General features: G+C 47.7%; 1 protein-coding gene across 6 annotated transcripts; it reads left to right on the top strand.

Moving 5' to 3' along the window:
* The first annotated feature begins 389 nt into the window (after nucleotides 1–389).
* LOC135188688 (melanotransferrin-like) lies at nucleotides 390–16,830 on the top strand. Of its 6 annotated transcripts, XM_064168267.1 has the most exons (21): nucleotides 390–760; nucleotides 1,188–1,263; nucleotides 1,473–1,574; nucleotides 1,666–1,884; nucleotides 3,219–3,358; nucleotides 5,743–5,906; nucleotides 6,972–7,071; nucleotides 7,951–8,127; nucleotides 8,585–8,747; nucleotides 8,854–8,918; nucleotides 9,527–9,684; nucleotides 10,575–10,761; nucleotides 10,930–11,078; nucleotides 11,299–11,389; nucleotides 12,021–12,089; nucleotides 12,382–12,564; nucleotides 12,810–12,966; nucleotides 13,589–13,671; nucleotides 14,454–14,638; nucleotides 15,022–15,208; nucleotides 15,929–16,830. In XM_064168267.1, the coding sequence occupies exons 5-21, from the start codon at nucleotides 3,307–3,309 to the stop codon at nucleotides 15,976–15,978; spliced, it is 2,220 nt and encodes a 739-aa protein (XP_064024337.1). In that variant the 5' UTR covers nucleotides 390–760; nucleotides 1,188–1,263; nucleotides 1,473–1,574; nucleotides 1,666–1,884; nucleotides 3,219–3,306; the 3' UTR covers nucleotides 15,979–16,830. The 6 variants fall into 6 exon arrangements, with proteins under 6 accessions (XP_064024337.1, XP_064024341.1, XP_064024342.1 ...); XM_064168271.1 differs by lacking the exon at nucleotides 1,188–1,263; XM_064168272.1 differs by having other exon boundaries at nucleotides 390–1,263; nucleotides 1,666–1,804; nucleotides 3,222–3,358.
* Nucleotides 16,831–17,288: the final 458 nt, after the last annotated feature.

The raw sequence follows: 17,288 nt of genomic DNA, 5'->3' as shown, positions 1-17,288 counted from the left end.
CCCGGGGGCCGGCGCGGGGCGGGGCGGCTGAGGCGGGAGCGGGGCCGGCGCGGGGCGGGGCGGCTGAGGCGGGAGCGGGGCCGGCGCGGGGCGGGGCGGCTGAGGCGGGAGCGGGGCCGGCGCGGGGCGGGGCGGCTGAGGCGGGAGCGGGGCCGGCGCGGGGCGGGGCGGCTGAGGCGGGAGCTGGGCCGGCGCGGGAGGGGCTTGTGGAGAGACCCCGGGCCCGGGGGCTCTGCGGGGGCACTGCGCGGGCGCTGCGCCATGCGCGGGCGGAGCGGCGGGGGGTCAGGGAGCCGAGCTGTTCCCAGGGAGGGACGTGCTGCGCGGGAAGGGCGCTCGCCGCGGGGCGCTGCGGGGACAGGCCCTGCCCTGCCCTGCCCTGCCCTGCCGCCGTCTGTCCCGAGGCGATAAGGCAGGGCCTGGGCCGGCTCTGGGGCGACATGGCGCTCAGCTGGGGGGATGCGGGGACGGGGCCATCCCTGAGGGGATGCAGTGCGGGGACGGGGCCATCCCTGGAACATCCCTGAAGGGATGCGGTGTGAGGACAGGGCTGTCTCTGAGGCGATGTGGGGTGGGGACAGGGCTGTTTCCTGGGGACAAAGTGTGGGCCCGGGTGGTCCCTGGAGGTTTGTGGCACAGGGACGTGGCTGCCCCAGGCAGGGCACAAGGCTGTTGCCCAAGGGAGGTGCTGTGTGAGCAGAGGCCTACTTCTTGGGCAGGTGACGCTCATTCGCTTCTCGGCATTGCTGTGGAGGGGCAGGTACGTCCTTGAGCACAGGTGTGGGAGCACCCAGGGTGTCAGGGCAGAGATTCTGGTCACTGGGGCCACAACGCAGGACAGACACGACGCAGTGCCCACAGGTGGGATGGCAGGCAGGGCGATGCAGTGACACCTGTTCCGACTCTGGTGTCCCTTGCTTGAATCCTAGCATCACAGAGGGCACTTTGTAAGAATTATTTGGGTTCTACCCTCCCAGGTACATCCCTAGATAGAAGCATAAATGCCATGCTATTGGGAAGTAGCTGGTGAGCATTTTCTAGTGTGGTAGGGAGGTAGCTTCGCAGAGTGAGTCAGCAGGAGAAGAATTTGGGTCTTGCTGCTGTGTTTCCGCATCCTCAGTACTTCAGGACATGATCCTCTGGGAAGACCTGAGACATGATTAATGTTTGTTTGTTCTCCTGGCCAGGCCTAAATGAAGTCTACGACACCTTCATGGCATTCTGCTCTTTTTACATCATCACAAACATTAGCTTAGTGTCTGTGTAAGTATCTTAGACACGTACAGGAAAGCCTTTTCCTTTTAAATATGTGTAGTTTAAGCAGAAATCTAGAGGCAGCCCTCATGTGGCAGTAATATTATTGGCTGGCTGAGCTGTTGGGATGTTCTTGTATCTTGTACCTCATGTAAGACTGGCAGGAAGCAAAATCTCCAAGAAGGCAGGATTTGATCCTGTTGGGTGCCTTGTTACAGGCATTGCAGAAGCCATTAGCTTTGGTGTCTGACTGCAGCGTGCCGGTGGGCCTGAAGGACAAGTTTCCCCAGGAGTGATTCAGAAGTGATTCAGAGCTTAAGGTGCAGTTGAACAAAAGGTACTTGTTTATGATGTATATTAGGTGACGTTAACTGAACCAATTAATGAGGAAGAATTTTTTTCCCTGTGAAGGTGACAGAACCCTGGCACAGGCTACCCAGGGAGGTTGTGGAGTCTTCCTCTCTGGAGATACTCAAGAACCATCTGGATGTGTTGCTGTGTGATCTGCTCTGGGTGATCCTGCTCTGGCAGGAGGGCTACACCACGTGAGGTTTGGCAGTCCCTTCCAGCCCCTGACATTCTATGATTCTACGATTTCTCCTGATCTGTTTTTCCCTGATGGAGTTAAAAGTAAATATGTGGACCTTTAACTATTTAAAAATAACTTTTATCACATGTTTTGGTCTTAAATCTGTGCTGGCTTTTTGTTTTGTGGGGTTTTTTTTTGAACATCCAGTAGTGTGTTGTGTTATAATACACCACAGTGTCTGAGGAAAAATATTATTTACACTGCAGTTCCTGAGGAATTAAACCACACTTCCCAAAGGGTGCTGAGCTGTGCTAGGCCTGTGCAGAGCCCACATGGAAGGGCACATTAATACCGCAGTTGTTCTCTTAGCAAATGAGAGAATGGAGGTCTTGGGGCTTGAGAACTTTTGCTCAGGGAGTGTGGGGAGCAATGAGAAGCCTGACTGCTTCTGTGATGAGCCAGTGGAAATGCATCATCTGGAGAGATGTAGTGAGGGAGCCTGTGAAACACAGAGATAAGAGATGGAATCCATGTAGGTGAAGCGAGTGGGGAGTGAGGACTGTGAATCACGAAGGGAGAGTTCCTAAGGCAACCAGAGAAATCTGGGAGAAGCATTAGCAAGAATACACAAAGCAGAGAAAGCACCCAGAAAAAAATGAGGTGAAAAAGGAAAACAAACCTAGGGAACAGCCTTGCTTTTTCTGCAGGGCACTGGGAATGGTCTGCTCTTTGCTGAAGAGGGAAGACGAAGCTATATTAGCAGTAGTTTAAGCATCCTCAGATGAGTGCAGTGTGCACCCTTCTGCTAACACACAGTTGTATATGTGCTTTTCCCCTGCTGCAGGATTAGTGGTGTTAATTGTGGCTTCTATAAAGTAATTAAGGGGTAATACTCCATGCCAAGTATTAGAGAACAAGGAAATCAGCCCGTTTGGGTGAGACTGCTGGGCTAGAATGGAATGGAGCAAGTCAAAAAAGTCATCAGTGTCACAGTTCTGTTACTGTACACAGCAAGAAGACACTCCCAGGTAGTGAGAATGTCCTGGACAGCACCTGGTCAGTTCTGTCTGGAATTCTCATGGAGGTAAAAAAGAACTACCTTTACATTTCCTCAGAAGGTAAACCATTAGGAGGTGAAAAAAAGAAGGTAAGAAGGCCCTTGCTCAGTAGTTTGGACAATTCATTCAGCTTTGGGTACCTTTGTTGTAGCAGAGTTGTAACTCTGGCCTGTTGGTGCCTTCTGAAGTAGGAGGAGCAATATTCATGCCAGAAGCAGGGGCTTGCCCTTCTCCTGTGTTTTCCATTTGTGGCCAGGAACAGGGCATTGTCCTCTCCTGCTTTGCATACAAAGATACACCATCCTCTGATGGTCTGAGTTTTGCTTAAATCTTGCTTTACCCTTGGGGATGCCTCAAACCCCTTTGTTATCCCCCAGAAGCTCTGGTCATCACTGTGGAATGCCTGGTATGAGAAGGCAGAGCGTCAGGAGAGAGAGAGAGGATCCTCGTTGAGCTGCTGTGATCATGAAGACAGTGATTTTAATTGTCCTGATCATCTTCACCTTGTTGTCTTCAGGTAAGGCTGATGCGGAGAGGGAAAGAGAAAGGTGGCCTGTGGGTGAGGTGATCAGGATGCAAACTCTAATGTATGCTTTAGTGTTGTTTTCTTCTGTGTGAAGGAGCTGCAGCTAGAGCTGTGCCTGTGATTTCCACTTGCCTGAATGTTCCCAGTCTGATCCCTGGCAGCTGGTGACTCTTAGTTCTGAGCAGCTCCATACACTGGGTCCCTAGGAAACCAGCGGAGGTTTGTTTCCTTTGAGCAGTTGAGGTCTGGGTATTCATTAATGCTGTCAAAACTCGTCAGGGCTGCTCCCCTCTCAAACCACAGCCCGATCTTTTGGAAGCTGTGCTGAATTAACATAAACCAGCTTGTGTCTGATGCTGTGCTCAGAGACACAAACTTACCTGCTTTCATTGTAAATGTTACGTGTTCCAGATATTATTTTTGTGTAATGTGAGTAAAGCACCAGAAAGCCAAATGCTTAAACATCTGGAAGTGACAGTGTTGGAACTGCTGTGGTGTTTTGTATGGTTTTCATTACATGGTATAAGATTCTCTCAAGTTGCATTACTGCCTGTCATGTTTATGTGCAATAATCACTTTTTCCTTCTCCTTAGTTAAATATTCTCTTCTTGAGATATATATGATGATATGTTTCAGAGCAGAAGGCATTTAATGAGAAGAATACAAAATAAGTCATAATAGATCCTAGATGGAAAAATTGGAGCCTAAGGCAACAAAAGGGGATTTTGCTGGCATGTCTGGATCCCTTAGGGTGTAGCTTTGTAGTCAGTTTAAAGCAACCAAACTCCCACTCCTCCTGGAAAAGGAGGTTTGACCTCCTCTGCTTCTGATTGCATCTTCCTAAGCCCTTTCCTCTGCTGGCACTTGTCTAGGATTTCTTTTTATTGCTTACTTAGTTTTCAGCTGGAAAAAGATCTGACAACTGAATAGTTCAGTTCTGCTACAGTCATGAGCAGTGTTGCTGTGCAGGTTATTTAGTCTGAAAAGAGGGTATTTCTTACTAACCTTCTGCTTGGAAAGGTCGAGATTTTGAGGCTTTTGTTGTTAATGTTCATTTAATCCTCTGTCCAACAGAATTCCTCACTGCCAATTATCAAATCGTCCCTAGTGCTTGTCTTTCATGGTGGTTGTTCTAATGGAAGATAAACCTCTGGAGGGAAACCCATCAAGTTATTTGGCATTGCTACAGGAGCACTTAGAGAATGCATTTTTTAACGACAAAAAAAAGTCCAAAACCACAGACTTGCTGTTAGAATGCCACATAGTCTCAGATCCTCTCCTCCTATCTTGAGGGGGTTGCTTTACTCTTACAAAGTAGCGTTTCACTCTGAGTTCCTTCAAAGTTAAAGTTTCCATACTTCTTTAATGCAAGGTTTTGTGACCCTGGAGCTCCGTTGTGGGTTTTATTATTTAAAATCAGGTAGTCGTTGTCTGGAAAGAAAATGAGAGGCAAACACTATTGTGACCAAGCTGTCACTCAGCGGAGAGTGCTGTTTTAACAAAGCGTGCCGCCCGCTGAGACACACAGGGCTTGGACTGTCTGTTACTGTCTGCTTACAAAACAACCATCCCCTCTCTAAAGACTAAAGCAATTCAATCTCCCGTCACCATCCTCCCTCCGTATTTCTTGACCTTTTGCAGGCTTGCTTCTGAATGTCTAGGGCTTTAACAGGACTATTAAGATTGGTATGGAAAAACCATGCATGGAAATGTATGTGTATGAAAGCTCCAGAGGAAACAGCAGGGCAAAGGTTAAAAGCTTGGCCTGGGTTGATAATTGAGGACAGAACTGACAGCAATAAAACTGATAAAGCCTGGGGAATGTTTACATCAGGATGAGGAGGTCTGTGCCCTCAGAGAGTGACCTCACAGATGGCTTGTTAGGAGAAAAACTGCAGTCTGATAAAAGAAAGGTGATAGCAAAGTTAGCCTGTGCTCTAAGTGCCATCCTCTTGTTTTCCCCACGGGGGAACAGGCCATAGCCATGCTGATGTTCTTGCCTTCCTTTCCTCAGTTTTCATGGCAACCCTGCCTAAATTCATGAAAGATGAAGCAAGGAAGATTCTGAGGTGAAAGCTTGCACCATAATGATTGTTGATTCTTGAGAAATCTGCCTGAAATCTGCTTGATTGGTGCCAGCCAAGAGGAAGCAAGTAGCCACAGTGCAGACTCAGCAGCTGTCACTGCTCTCCAAGCTGCTCAGATGGCTTGGGCACATCTCTCGGGTGCCTCTGGATGTGTGGATGTGTGAGCATGAGCAGAATCTACTTACTTGGGAAGTTAGATAAAACAAAACAACCTTCCTCTTCTCTGAGTTGTTTGGATTTTTTCCCCACTAAATCTTGGCAATCTTGACTTATTTTTTGGTGCTCCAGGGAAGAAGTTCCGATGGTGCACTCTTTCTGACCTGGAGCAGAGAAAGTGTGCTGAACTCTCCAAAGCACTTCTGGCTGTGCTGCCCCATGCTGCTGGCAACCCCTTTGCTAGGATTTCTTGCATCAGAGCCCACAATACACATGACTGCATTGACAAAATCAGGGTGAGTTCACAGAGACTTCGAGTTCAAATCCTCTTTTGAAGCAGTAACTGGTAAAGAGAATCCATAGGAGAGTACAAGGATACAGAGATGAGGAGATTGTGTATATAATAAAGCACACACTAGCTTGAGAGGCAAGAATTGGTCCCCAGGAGCATTCTACTAGATGTGCTGTTTTACTCCAGGTACAGTCCTTGCAGTCTCTAGGAAATAAGTAAAAAACTGCTTGGAAATAAATGGACAAAACCAAATTAGTGAATTAAAACTTGCTCAGGGCATTCCCCTTGCTTGTGGGTTTTGGTCCTACTCTGACTAATTAATATTTTATCTTTCCTTCCTTCTCTGTTACTTTTAGCCCCATATCAGGCTTTTCTGAAGAGCAGAGCCTTTTTTCATAGCAAATCTTTGACTTGAATAAAATCAGACATCAGGCCTTTTGTAAGTGTAAGCTCTAGTGACTGACTAGTTCTGAAATCAAATCTTTGTCACACTATATGTTTTGGAAAAATCATGAGTGAAAAGAAAGCTGAGCAATTGCTGTAGCATTTGTACCCAGAGTGTGATTTGGTTAGGGAATCTCAGTTCCCATTTTCACTCAGTCCTTATTGCCTCTAATGGAGTCCAAATGTAACCTGAAAAACAAATCCAAGGAAACCTTTCTTGCTAGTTCAGGAAATAATTTGTTTTGTCTTCTTCAGTCTTGCAACCCTTGGTAATAGATTTCAGTTCCATGTTATGGAAACTTTATAGCCAGGAGAATCCTGACAAGGGTTTGGGGTCTTGGGAGAGCAGCAGGAGTAAAAGGGGCCTGCCTTTTTCTTCAGCTGGTGTCAGAATTGTGCTTTTGGAATGGAAGGCCCAAAGGAGAGGTGAGAAAGGATGTTGCTGCCAGAGAACTGGCATTTTGTGAAGGGAACAACAGCCTTCACTGCTAACACTTGACCATGCTCAGTGGCAGGGATTCCCTTAAAAACAAAGCTAATTGTCAGTCAGAACCTCTGCTCTGGCAGCTGCCCTGCTTGTGTCTCTGCAAGCAGGATTTTTGAAGGGTTTGCTGTTCTTTTTAAGGCGAATAAAGCAGATGCTGCCTCCTTGGATGCTGGAGATGTTTACTCTGCTGTGAAGCTGTACGGTTTGACAGTGGTGGCAAAGGAGATCTATGATCAAGGTAGGTTCACAAAGCAAAGAATGAGCCATGCTTCTGCCCTGACTGATGAAGCCCCGTGCAGTGAAAGGCAGAGCTCAGGACCTCCTGAAGAAGAGTCTGTAAGTTCTTGCTGCCTTGGTAGGTGTATGGAGTGACTGACAGGCGCTTGGAAGGCAGCGCCACAGGTTCTGTGCCGTGTTCATCACTCGTGGAGCTGAGCACTCACCAGTGCTTCTCGGAGACTCCTGGCTTCTCTCAGGAGTTAATTCCCTCCTCACCCTAAAGACACAAGAATATATGGTAGACAGTTTTCTTGTGGCAAGATTCCTCTTCATACCTGCAGACCTGGATGATCTGCACTGAGTGATTTATAAGGGAAGGAGAAACAAGTGTGATCCAAAAGCAAGCACAAAGTAGAGAATATGTGTGGGGCATGATTTGAGAAGGAAGCCACGTTAGCAGGTGGGTGTAGGAAAAGACTGGTAAGGGGAGAGTGTGAGCAGAGGAAGTTGTTTTAGCTGAAGAACCATGACTAGTGGAATAGATATGTTTCACGTGGTATCTGCTGAGGGTAAGACAGGAGTTTTTTCTGCTGCTATACCTAAACAGCGTGAGACAAATGTTCAGCACTCTTGAGGAGCAGTTGCACGGGGTGATGGAGCTGGAAGGCCCTGCAAGCATTTGCCTCCAGGAGTTTACAGTCCTGCTTGGCACATCACTTGTGTTACTCAGTTTGATGAGGTGCCAGCAGCCATGATATGGTAAAGTCCTGGCACAGGTAGCTGTGTTTCACAAGCCTGGGAGATTGTTTCCTTAGCTACGCTCACAGTAGTTGAAGTTCTGCTCATGCAAGAGAACCGGGCCCTAGTTCTTTCAGTTCCATGTTTTGTCCTGTCACAGGAAATTGTGTTTTTGCTGTGGCCATTGCCAGACGAGGAACTCTGGATATCCAGAGGCTGCGAGGTGTGCGCAGCTGCCACAACGGAGCCAGGTGGACGTCAGGCTGGAACATCCCACTCGGCTTTCTCCTTGCAAGGAATGACCTTTCTTGGGATGAGTCACAACCTCTGAGCCAAGGTGGGTGATAGGAGCCACGGGGCTGTGTCTTTGCCCTCAGCAACAGTGAGTGCAGTGCAAGCAGATATGGAAGGAACCGAGCTGTGTGGTGATGAGAGATCCTCTTGCAGTGTTCCGCTAGCTCTCTGCGGAACTTATCCAGTGATCTCAAAGCAGTGGAATTGTTACTAAACCAGGGAATTTTTGTGTTCAGAATGCAACAGGGAACAAATCTTTGCAATATCTAACCAGCACAAAGATGAGTTTTGAACAGCACCATTTGATCACTGTTCCAGCAGATGTTTCGCATCTGAAGTTTAGACCACGAAGTTGCATCTGTTGTGTTATTTATTAAAGTGCATGGTTCTAGTTATGTTCAGGATGTGTTTGCCACCTTTTCCTCCTTCTGGTTTTCCTCACTTGACTTATTCTCTCTCTTTTGTCTTTATTTGGTTTTATTTTCCCCCACCATCCTCAGTGATCAGTGACTATTTCAATGCAAGCTGCATCCCTGGGGTTGGTGTTGCTGCTCCTCGACTCTGTGCCCTCTGCCAAGGACAAAAATCCTATGTCAGGGACAAGAACCACTTTTGTGAGACAAGTGGTAATGAACCCTTCTATGACTCTGAGGGAGCCTTCAGGTGAGCTCTGTGACACAGCTACTGAGTCTGCCTTTGGTGGAAAAGAATTCTTGAGGTAGGGAAAGCCAGGTGACAGGTTAACAGGAGGGCATTTGTCTACCTGCAGGTGCCTGAAGGAGGGAGTGGCAGATGTTGCCTTTTTAGATCACCTGGCAGTTCTGAGTGCCACAGGTAACCCTGCAAAGTCAGATTCCTTGGTACTCTGCCTCTGTCTGTCCCACTTTGGCGCTTGGGGGATATGCCAACATTTTTGTTTTTTCCAGGGAAAATCCAGTCCCTGCTTGTAGTTCTTTGGCTTTGCTTGGCTCTCCACGCACTTCAGAAGGAAACAGAAGTGGAAAAAGTACATGAGCTCCCAGAGGATTTTTAGTATGGGAGCAGTGCAATGTTTTTGTGCAGCCTCGAGCTCCTGGTACAGCTGTCATCACCAGTGATGCCTGAGCTCACAGAGTCCTTTCAGGATTCAGTATGGAGCTGCAAGAACCTGATTGGTATTTTTAAGCATGTTTGAGCCCTGCACCAATGTTTTTGCAGGTGATTAGAGGAGCATTTTCAGGTACGTACTTTTAAACGTACTTAGAGAGCTTAGAGTATTTTGGAGGACCTCTTGCTGGGGTCCCTCTCTTTGTGAAGAAGAGAGCTTAGCCAAGACAGCTTTCCCAAGCGTGCCTGGTAGACTGTGATGCTTGCATATCCTCTGAGAAACACTTCACCTTCCTCTGTGCCTGCTGTCAAGTTGTGTCGCGCTTCATGGATCCATGAGTGTCCTCTTCTTCCAGAGGCAGAGCAGCAGGAGTATGAGCTCTTATGTCCTGATGGGACTACAGCTGGGCTGGCTGAGTACCATACCTGTAACCTGGGCCAGGGGCCTGGCCGTGCCATTGTCACCCGCCACAACTTCCAGAAGATCACCAACAAATTTCTTAGCATGATACAAGTGAGTGCATGTCATCATCCCCAGAGGTTCTGCTTCCACCTTCGTGTGGTCACTATGGGCAATGCTTCTGAGAGAAGGTTTTGCTTGTCTCTCAAGTGTTCTTCTGTAGGACACTAGGAATAAGAAAGTAAAGAAGTGGAAAATGACTCATGGTATTCAATCTGCCCTGGAGCTCAGGGGAACTCCTGTGTAGCTGAGGAAGATGTAGGGTCAGGGTTCACCTTTGTTCCTCTTTTTCTCAGCTTATAAATGGCATCTGTTACTTTGACATCCAGGAAGCTGTTTGAAATTGAATTGGAACAATGCCTTTTTAAAAGCAAACATAAAGATCTGATGAAACTATCCATCTCTTAAAAGAGTGCAGCAGACAGAGAACAGGTCAACACGGCAGGCTGACTCTGGCAACAGCAGTTGTACAAAGTCTCTCGTTGAGATCGTCACATGCTTTTATCACACAGCCCAGCTGTGCTCCCCCATGCCCAGCACTATCCCTAGCACGCTCTCCTGGGCTCCCTTCTTTCCTAATGGAGTTGCCTTGAATGTAGTACATGCCCATCATCAAATACAAGGTAACTTGCACCCTTTTGCTACACTGGTCTTCATCACAGATGTTTCTCACTCAGCTATGCTGCCTGAGTTGACTTTCCAGGGTAGGAGACACCGAGCACAGCTCAGCCGCTTAACTAAGATGGGGGGAGGGGAAAGTCTTTGAAAAAGCGAATTGTTTAAAGCTTTTAGGGCTGGAACCATTCACTGGCTGCGGTAGCTGTGGGCTGCTGCCAGTCTGATGGCGCCCTGGGTGCCCTGTTACAGTGTTGCTGTGTAGGGAGGGATGAGGCTTCCAGGAAGGAGGAGCATCTCTCTCACAGTTCCAAGTGTTCTTGTCCCAGCGTTTCTTTGGGCGGAGAGGAAAGGAAAGAGCCAGGTTTGGACTCTTCACGTCAGCACCCTTCGGGGGAAGGAACCTGCTGTTCCGAGATGCCACTCAGCACCTGCAGCTTCTTGAGGAGCAGCTGGAGATCGCCTATGTCCTTGGGCTGGATTATGTAGCTCTTCTTAAGGGACTAGGCCATGAAGGTGAGGAGCCTTCCAGAAGACTGTAGCTAAGGCAAGGGAAGAAAAAGTTCCCCTTGTCTGTCATTCCTTCCTGCCAGGCATGAGTGCATAGGCCTGAAAATCCCCTTAAAAAAGGACAGGCTGGTGCCAGGTGCCATGATCTCACCATGCTCCCTCTTTCTTACTCAGGGAGCTCCTTGGACAACAGCGTTGTGCGCTGGTGCTGCATCAGTGATGCTGAACTGCGCAAATGCGAGGAGTGGGCACTGAGCATCAAATCTGACCCTTTAGTCTGTGTCCAAGCAACTTCCATGACCAAATGCATTGAAATGATCAAGGTAGGAGACTCCCTCTGGTCAGGATATGTGGTAAGACCATACAGGGTGTGTATATCCTTGTACGAGTGGAACAAGAGGAAAACCAGCTTGGACACTAGAGGGACTGGTGGGAATGAGGAGGAATTTATGCAGGGCAGTTTCCAGCCCAGGAGAAGTACAGCAACTGGTTACAGATTCTCAGTACCCCTGGGTTTGTAATTCTCTGTGGTGCTGTTGGCAGAGCAGTGAGGCTGATGCGGTCACCCTGGATGCAACACATGTCTACATTGCAGGCAGGTGTGGACTGGTGCCTGTAGCTGCAGAATGCTATGGTAAGTTCTCCTGAGACCTGACCAAGAGGAGAGGGAATCAGAAAAGTACCACTAAACAGAGAGATGAATTTCCACAGTTTGTGATGGAAGCAGCAATCAGTATGTTATGTCCAAATGCTCTTCCCAGCCCTTCCACTTACTGGCTCTGGCATTTAGTCTGGCTGCTTGCTACATCTCTTCTGTGAAAGGCACAGAGATGCTGACATGGCCAAGAGGATCACAAAGGTTTTGGTGGGGTGCTGCAATGTGAGAGTGACAGCAGCCACAAGACCCTTTAATGGTTCAGGGGAGACCTCATTGTTTTCTACAGTCTCAGTTAGTTGTAGAGAGGTGATTGTTGGTCTGTTCTCCTAAGTAACTAACAATAGGATTAGAGGAAATGGCCTCAAGTTGCACCAGGGAAGTTTTAGGCTGGATATTAGGAATAATTTCTTTCCTGCAAGAATGGCCAGGTACTGGAAGAGGCTGCCCCGGGAGGTGGTGGAGTCACTGTCCCAGGAAATGTTCAAGAAATGTGTGGACGTAGCACCAGGGGACATGGTTTAGTGGCCATGGTGGTGTTGGGTTGTGTTTGGACTGGGTGATCTCAGAGGGCTTTTCCAACCTTAATGACACCATGATTCCTCTCCAGGGGGAGACTGTGCCCCAGCTGCTGAGAGCACGAGGGAAACAGGGAAACTGATTCATCTTAAGCACAGAGGTAACAGGACAACTTTGAGATGGCAAAAGCTTTAGGTTTTCCTGGGACTGCCTGTATGACTTCTGTAGGAATGTGCCTCTGTGTTGGTCTGGGAAAGGCTCTGCTGTGTGTTCAGCAGGAGCTTTTCAGACAGTGGTGGGCAGCTGGGGTGAGAGCTGTTGGCTCAGCTGGGAGTGCAGATCCTCTGCTGCAACTGAAGATACCATGACAGGCTGAGGGAGGGGAGAGAGGGCCTGTGCCTATCTGGTGTGTTTGCCTGCCTCGGTCTAACTGGTTATTGTCACTGTTACAGCACTGCCACCTGTCTATGCTGTTGCCTTAGCTAAGAAAAGCACCAAGCAGGTCAACATCCATAACCTCAGGGGCAGACGATCCTGCCACAGCCATGTCTATAGTCCTGGAGGGTGGTTACTGCTGTCCAGATACACAGTGGGAGCTCTGCAGAATGAGACTGGGAGCTGTGACATTGGTTCTGGTAAGGGCTGCTCTGGGCTGTATGTTTACTGCACCATGGAAATCTGGGAGGAAAATGGAGATGAGGCCATGAGGATGTGACCAGCAAGTGATGACTCTTTCCTCTATTGCCTTTGTGTGATTCTTCACAGTATTTAGCTCTCATCCCGGTAGCTGTTAGGATGGAATTCCATTCCTGTCTTAACTTGTGTGTGAGGAAGCTTTGGAATACCTTGCCTTAACCTCACCTCAGTTTTCTTGACTCAGCTTATCAGAACTACTTTTGGAAGAGCTGCATGCCGGGAGCAGAGGGGAAGCTGTGCAAGGTGTGCATTGGGGAGGGTGAGGCGGAAGGGGCTCGATTGTCCAGCAGATGTGCTGCGAGCCACAACGAACGCTACTATGGCAACATGGGAGCACTCAGGTGAGGGCTTGGCACAGCCAGAAGTGCAGAGCTGCAGCCAGAGCTGTCTCGTTATCTTGCTGAGGTGTTTTTTGGAGTTGTGGGAGTTTTGTATTGAGCATCTGACTGTGTAAACTTTTGCTGGCATGTGCTCTATTTTGCTTGTAGCTGCTATGGGATGTTTAGCTGACTGATGTTTGAAAATAGTCATGAAACTGGTTCCAAAGCAAGACAATGATTCCAGACTTGTAAGCAAGCCTCGTTAAAGGAAAGGGGCAAAGGATAGAAGGTCAGAGAACAGAGGTGATGCAGTAAGAAACAATACGGAGTACAGGAAAGAATTAAATTAATGGGGAAAAAATAGTTGAAGACAGAGACAGAGAAGATTGTAAAGGTAAAAGCACTCTCACAAGTGCATGTGATGCTTTGGCTTATAGTCTCTTTCCTGGCTAGGCATGGGTGAGGCTGCATGGATGTCCTGCCCCAAATTTGCCCTGGGGACTGCTTGAGAGATGAAAGGGATTGTCTGCTCCAACCTGGGGACACTGCCCACGAGGTCTGTGCTGACAGCACTGACTGTCCAAATGGCTGTTGCCGTGTAGTGGCTGCCTCTGATAACCTCCTGGTTCTTTCCCTGCTCTAGGTGCCTGGTTGGCAATCCCAGTGGAAGAAGCTTTGGAGATGTAGCTTTCCTGGAACACTCTCAGCTGCTCCAGAACATAGCAAGTGAGCTGCAGATACTGTCTTGTGCTTTAAGAATAGTCAGTAGTGTTAGTGACCCCCCCACCAAGCGACCATCACTCCTGAGGATGAGTTCTTACAGGTTTAAGCTAGGGCCACGGAGTTGTGCTTGTGCCTGGAAAATTGCAAGACCCAACAACTTCCTCGTGTTGTTTCACAGGCACACACAGAGTGAGCAGTCCACACAACTCGTGTAGGTGAAATAGCTGCAAACTGTTTAACTCCTCTCAGTCTCTTCAATTGTGCCTACTGCTCCATCAGCCAAAACATGCTGCAGAGAGCTGGAGAGAAGGGAGCTCCCTTGTGTTTAGACTGATTATGCACAATGGGATTCTCTTTTAGGCAATGACAGTAAAAAGAGACTTTTCCAAGGGAAGAATCCCTCTAAAACCAGGTGGAGGTCCAAGGGCTTGGAAGCCTACCAGAATTCATACAGCAGTGAGCAGTGTGAGGAAGCAGGGGAGATGCAGGCTGAACTACTTTCAGGAAGGAGTCTAATTAGAGATGGAGGCATGATAGCTGTTTGTGTGCCAGTGTGAGTCTGGTTGGTAGCTGGCAGGTGCAGCTCAGCTGCTCTGACCTGTTTCCTCAGTGAGGACACTCCCCTGCTCCTTCCTGGTTGCTGATAAATGTCCTCATGGTGTGCTGCATTTGTTTTGAACATGCACTTACACTTCTGCCTCTGCATTTCCAACATCTTGTAAGACACTTACCCTGTCTTCTGCTTACATTTCTTAAAGGCATTTGCTTTCACTTTGTCCTTTCAGATCTGGACAGCTCTGGCTGGGCCAAAGGTTACAGCCCCCTGGACTTGGAGCTGCTGTGTGTGGATGGGACGCGTGCCGCAGTCACAGAGTGGGCAGCCTGCAACCTTGGCCCCGTTCCCCCCAGTGCAGTCATGGCGCGCCCTGTCACTGTCACCAAGATCTCTGACTTCCTGACCAAGTCCCAGGTAGGGCAGATAACAGGAGGGGTTAGCATGGGGCCACTTGTTCCTTCTGACTACTGAACCCCTGAAAGTTTAAAAGCTTTCAGTATAAAAGAACTAAGATTGTGCATAGGGAGCTGACAGAGGAATGCTTCATATTCTCTAAAGGGGCATTTTGGCACCAGGTGCCAGTCTGCAGTGGGCATGCTTCTGCTGAGAAAAGCCACTGCAACACTGCATCTCTTTGTGCAAGTAAGGGCAGAGATAGGTGTGAGCAGAACATTTTTGTTAGGTCTTGCTCTAACGCTGAGAGTCACCAGATTAACATTGTTATTTATGATAACATAAATAACAATAACATTGTTATTTATGATCTGAGCTGTGGAACTTACTTGTTTTCTTTTTAGGAATCTCTGGGAAGCAAACTGGATTCTGGATTCCATCTCTTTAAGTCTTGGAAGTATGGTGAAAGTGATCTGCTTTTCAAAGATGCTACTCAGCACCTTGTCCATGCAAGTCATATGAGCTATCAGGACATTCTTGGAGTGCCTTTCTTTCAGCTAGCAGAATCAGTGTTCAATTGCACCCCTGCAGGTACACTCATGTTCTTAATTCTGAGTTTTCCTGTAAAGCAGAAGGAATGCTCTTGTTTGGACTGAGTGGAGAGCATGCTCTGCAGAATCCTCTAAGTGACAGCTTCCTGAGGAGCACTGTGTTCAGGGCTCCTGCAGAGCCTCTTCCAGCTCCCACCCAAAAGCACCGAAACTGGACTGTGCAGGGACAGCCTAACCAACACACTTTGGAGTAAATATGAGGTTATTGAAGTAGGAATGGTTTGCTCCTGCTCTGAAGGCTTTCTCTTAAATTCCAAAGGTCATTTCTGGGAAAAGATAACATCAGGCTCATTTGGCTATGCCAAACCTGAGAAAAATAGAAGGAATTTTATATTTAATTTTTGAATTAAACTCAAAATAAGTTAAATACTTTCATTTTTAAAAGAGCAGACCTTGGTAGATGTAAGGGATGGCTTTTTCATCATTTTCCACTGAAGTTGTGGGAAGGATGTATCTAACTAGTTCCAGAAAACTGGAACTTTCTATGAGCCAGGGTCCATCTTTTCTAGGGTTTGAAAGTCTGTGTAGAGGCAAATGAAGATCACACAGCAAGTTAGGCCTCTATCAGTGTAAAGTGTTTAAAAACTGGAATTCAAAAGGGAATTTTATCACTTTTCTGTTGTTTCAGTGAACAGTAGCTGAGGGATTTACTTTTGAAGCTGTGGCATTTTTAAGTGTACCATTTTCCCCTGGTTTGTAGGCATCTTAGACTTCTGCAACCAGAATATCTGTGCATCCTCCTCAGATTGACAGCTGGCACAAAGGCTTTGCAATGCAAACAGAGCATCATCATCACTGAAAACAAAGAAACATGCAAGTCCAACCAGCCCAAAGCGATCAGCAAGGGAACATTCATCTCTATAAATGTATGCTGAATAATCTCTTGGGGTTTTTGTTTTGCTGGTTTGGGGGTTTTAAAAAGCAGATTTGTGTTTATAATGTAATGCCACTCACACCTCACCCTTTCTTGTTTGGAGTGTGGCACTACGTGGAACACACAGCCCAGCCTGCATAAGCCACAGCACAGAAGTAGGATCAGCAGAGCTGTCCAGCCTTGGAGAAAGCAGCAGTTTGTGGAAATAGCAGGGCCAGCACCAGGACTGAGTTACAGGCTGTCATGAGTGGCACAGGTTAGTTGGCAGCACTTTGCCTTGTTTATGAACTGTTTCCATGCAGATAAACCAGCTGACATTTTGGTAGTTACAGCATAATCCTCCTCTATCCATGAGTTTGGCTGCAGCTTGAGAGCCCTTGTTGAACACACAGAGGTGCTCTAGGCTGTGTAACTGCTATTGGAATCAGTCACCTTTCCTGCTGTGAACTGGGAAGAACAGATTTGCTTTTTCAACCCAGAACTGATACTAGTGAATCAAAACATTTTCATCCACAAGTTAATATATTAAGGCATCTAACAGCCAGCAGAACAGGCTGAAAGTGAAGGACAGCAGTGGATGTCATCCCTGTCAGAAACCCCAACTACTACTTTATAGTGCTTTGACAATGCATCTGTGCTCCTGGGAAGTGTTCAAATACGCTTTATCAATTAAACAGCACTGGGTTTACAAGCAGAAGCTGCCTGAACATGAAGCCTTTTGACCAGAATGTGTTATGTATTCATTTTGCCTGTCAGGGGATAAAGATGGCAAGTGGCTGGCTCCTCAAGAGCAGGGCTCACTTCAGCTTGCAAGTGTTTGTCAGGCAAGGTTAACGTTTTTAATTCAGAAATAATTTAAACCCCAAACTTTGCAGTCCTGGTTAAGTATATTGCAGTTGTGTTAACCTCAGCTGGCCATAAAGGAGATGGAAACGGTGAAGCCAGGCCAGCTGCAAGAGGTAAAGGTAATGTACCTGCTAGCTGAAGGAAAAAGACCAAAGCATAAACCCCTCTTCTACCAGACCCCAAAGCAGCAAGGCAGCAGCACTCAGCTGTAAGACTCAGTGCTAGGAATGCCTGATTTTAACCCATTTGTTCGACACCCAGCTTACCTTTCCTGGTACTTCACTTACAGTTGTCTCTCTCCTCCCGTTTTTCACTTCTTGGGAAAGCAAAGCTTTGCAGT

Source organism: Pogoniulus pusillus, chromosome 30, assembly GCF_015220805.1.
Source record: "Pogoniulus pusillus isolate bPogPus1 chromosome 30, bPogPus1.pri, whole genome shotgun sequence".
Taxonomy (NCBI): domain Eukaryota; kingdom Metazoa; phylum Chordata; class Aves; order Piciformes; family Lybiidae; genus Pogoniulus; species Pogoniulus pusillus.
This window is presented reverse-complemented; position numbering and strand designations above follow the sequence as displayed.

Coding starts and splice junctions, on each gene's coding strand:
- LOC135188688 (XM_064168271.1), top strand. CDS start 3,307: ATGAAGACAGTGATTTTAATTGTCCTGATCATCTTCACCTTGTTGTCT. Junction 3,359..5,742: donor CTTCACCTTGTTGTCTTCAG/GTAAGGCTGATG, acceptor TTGGTGCTCCAG/GGAAGAAGTTCCGATGGTGC. Junction 12,090..12,381: donor GATTCATCTTAAGCACAGAG/GTAACAGGACAA, acceptor TCACTGTTACAG/CACTGCCACCTGTCTATGCT.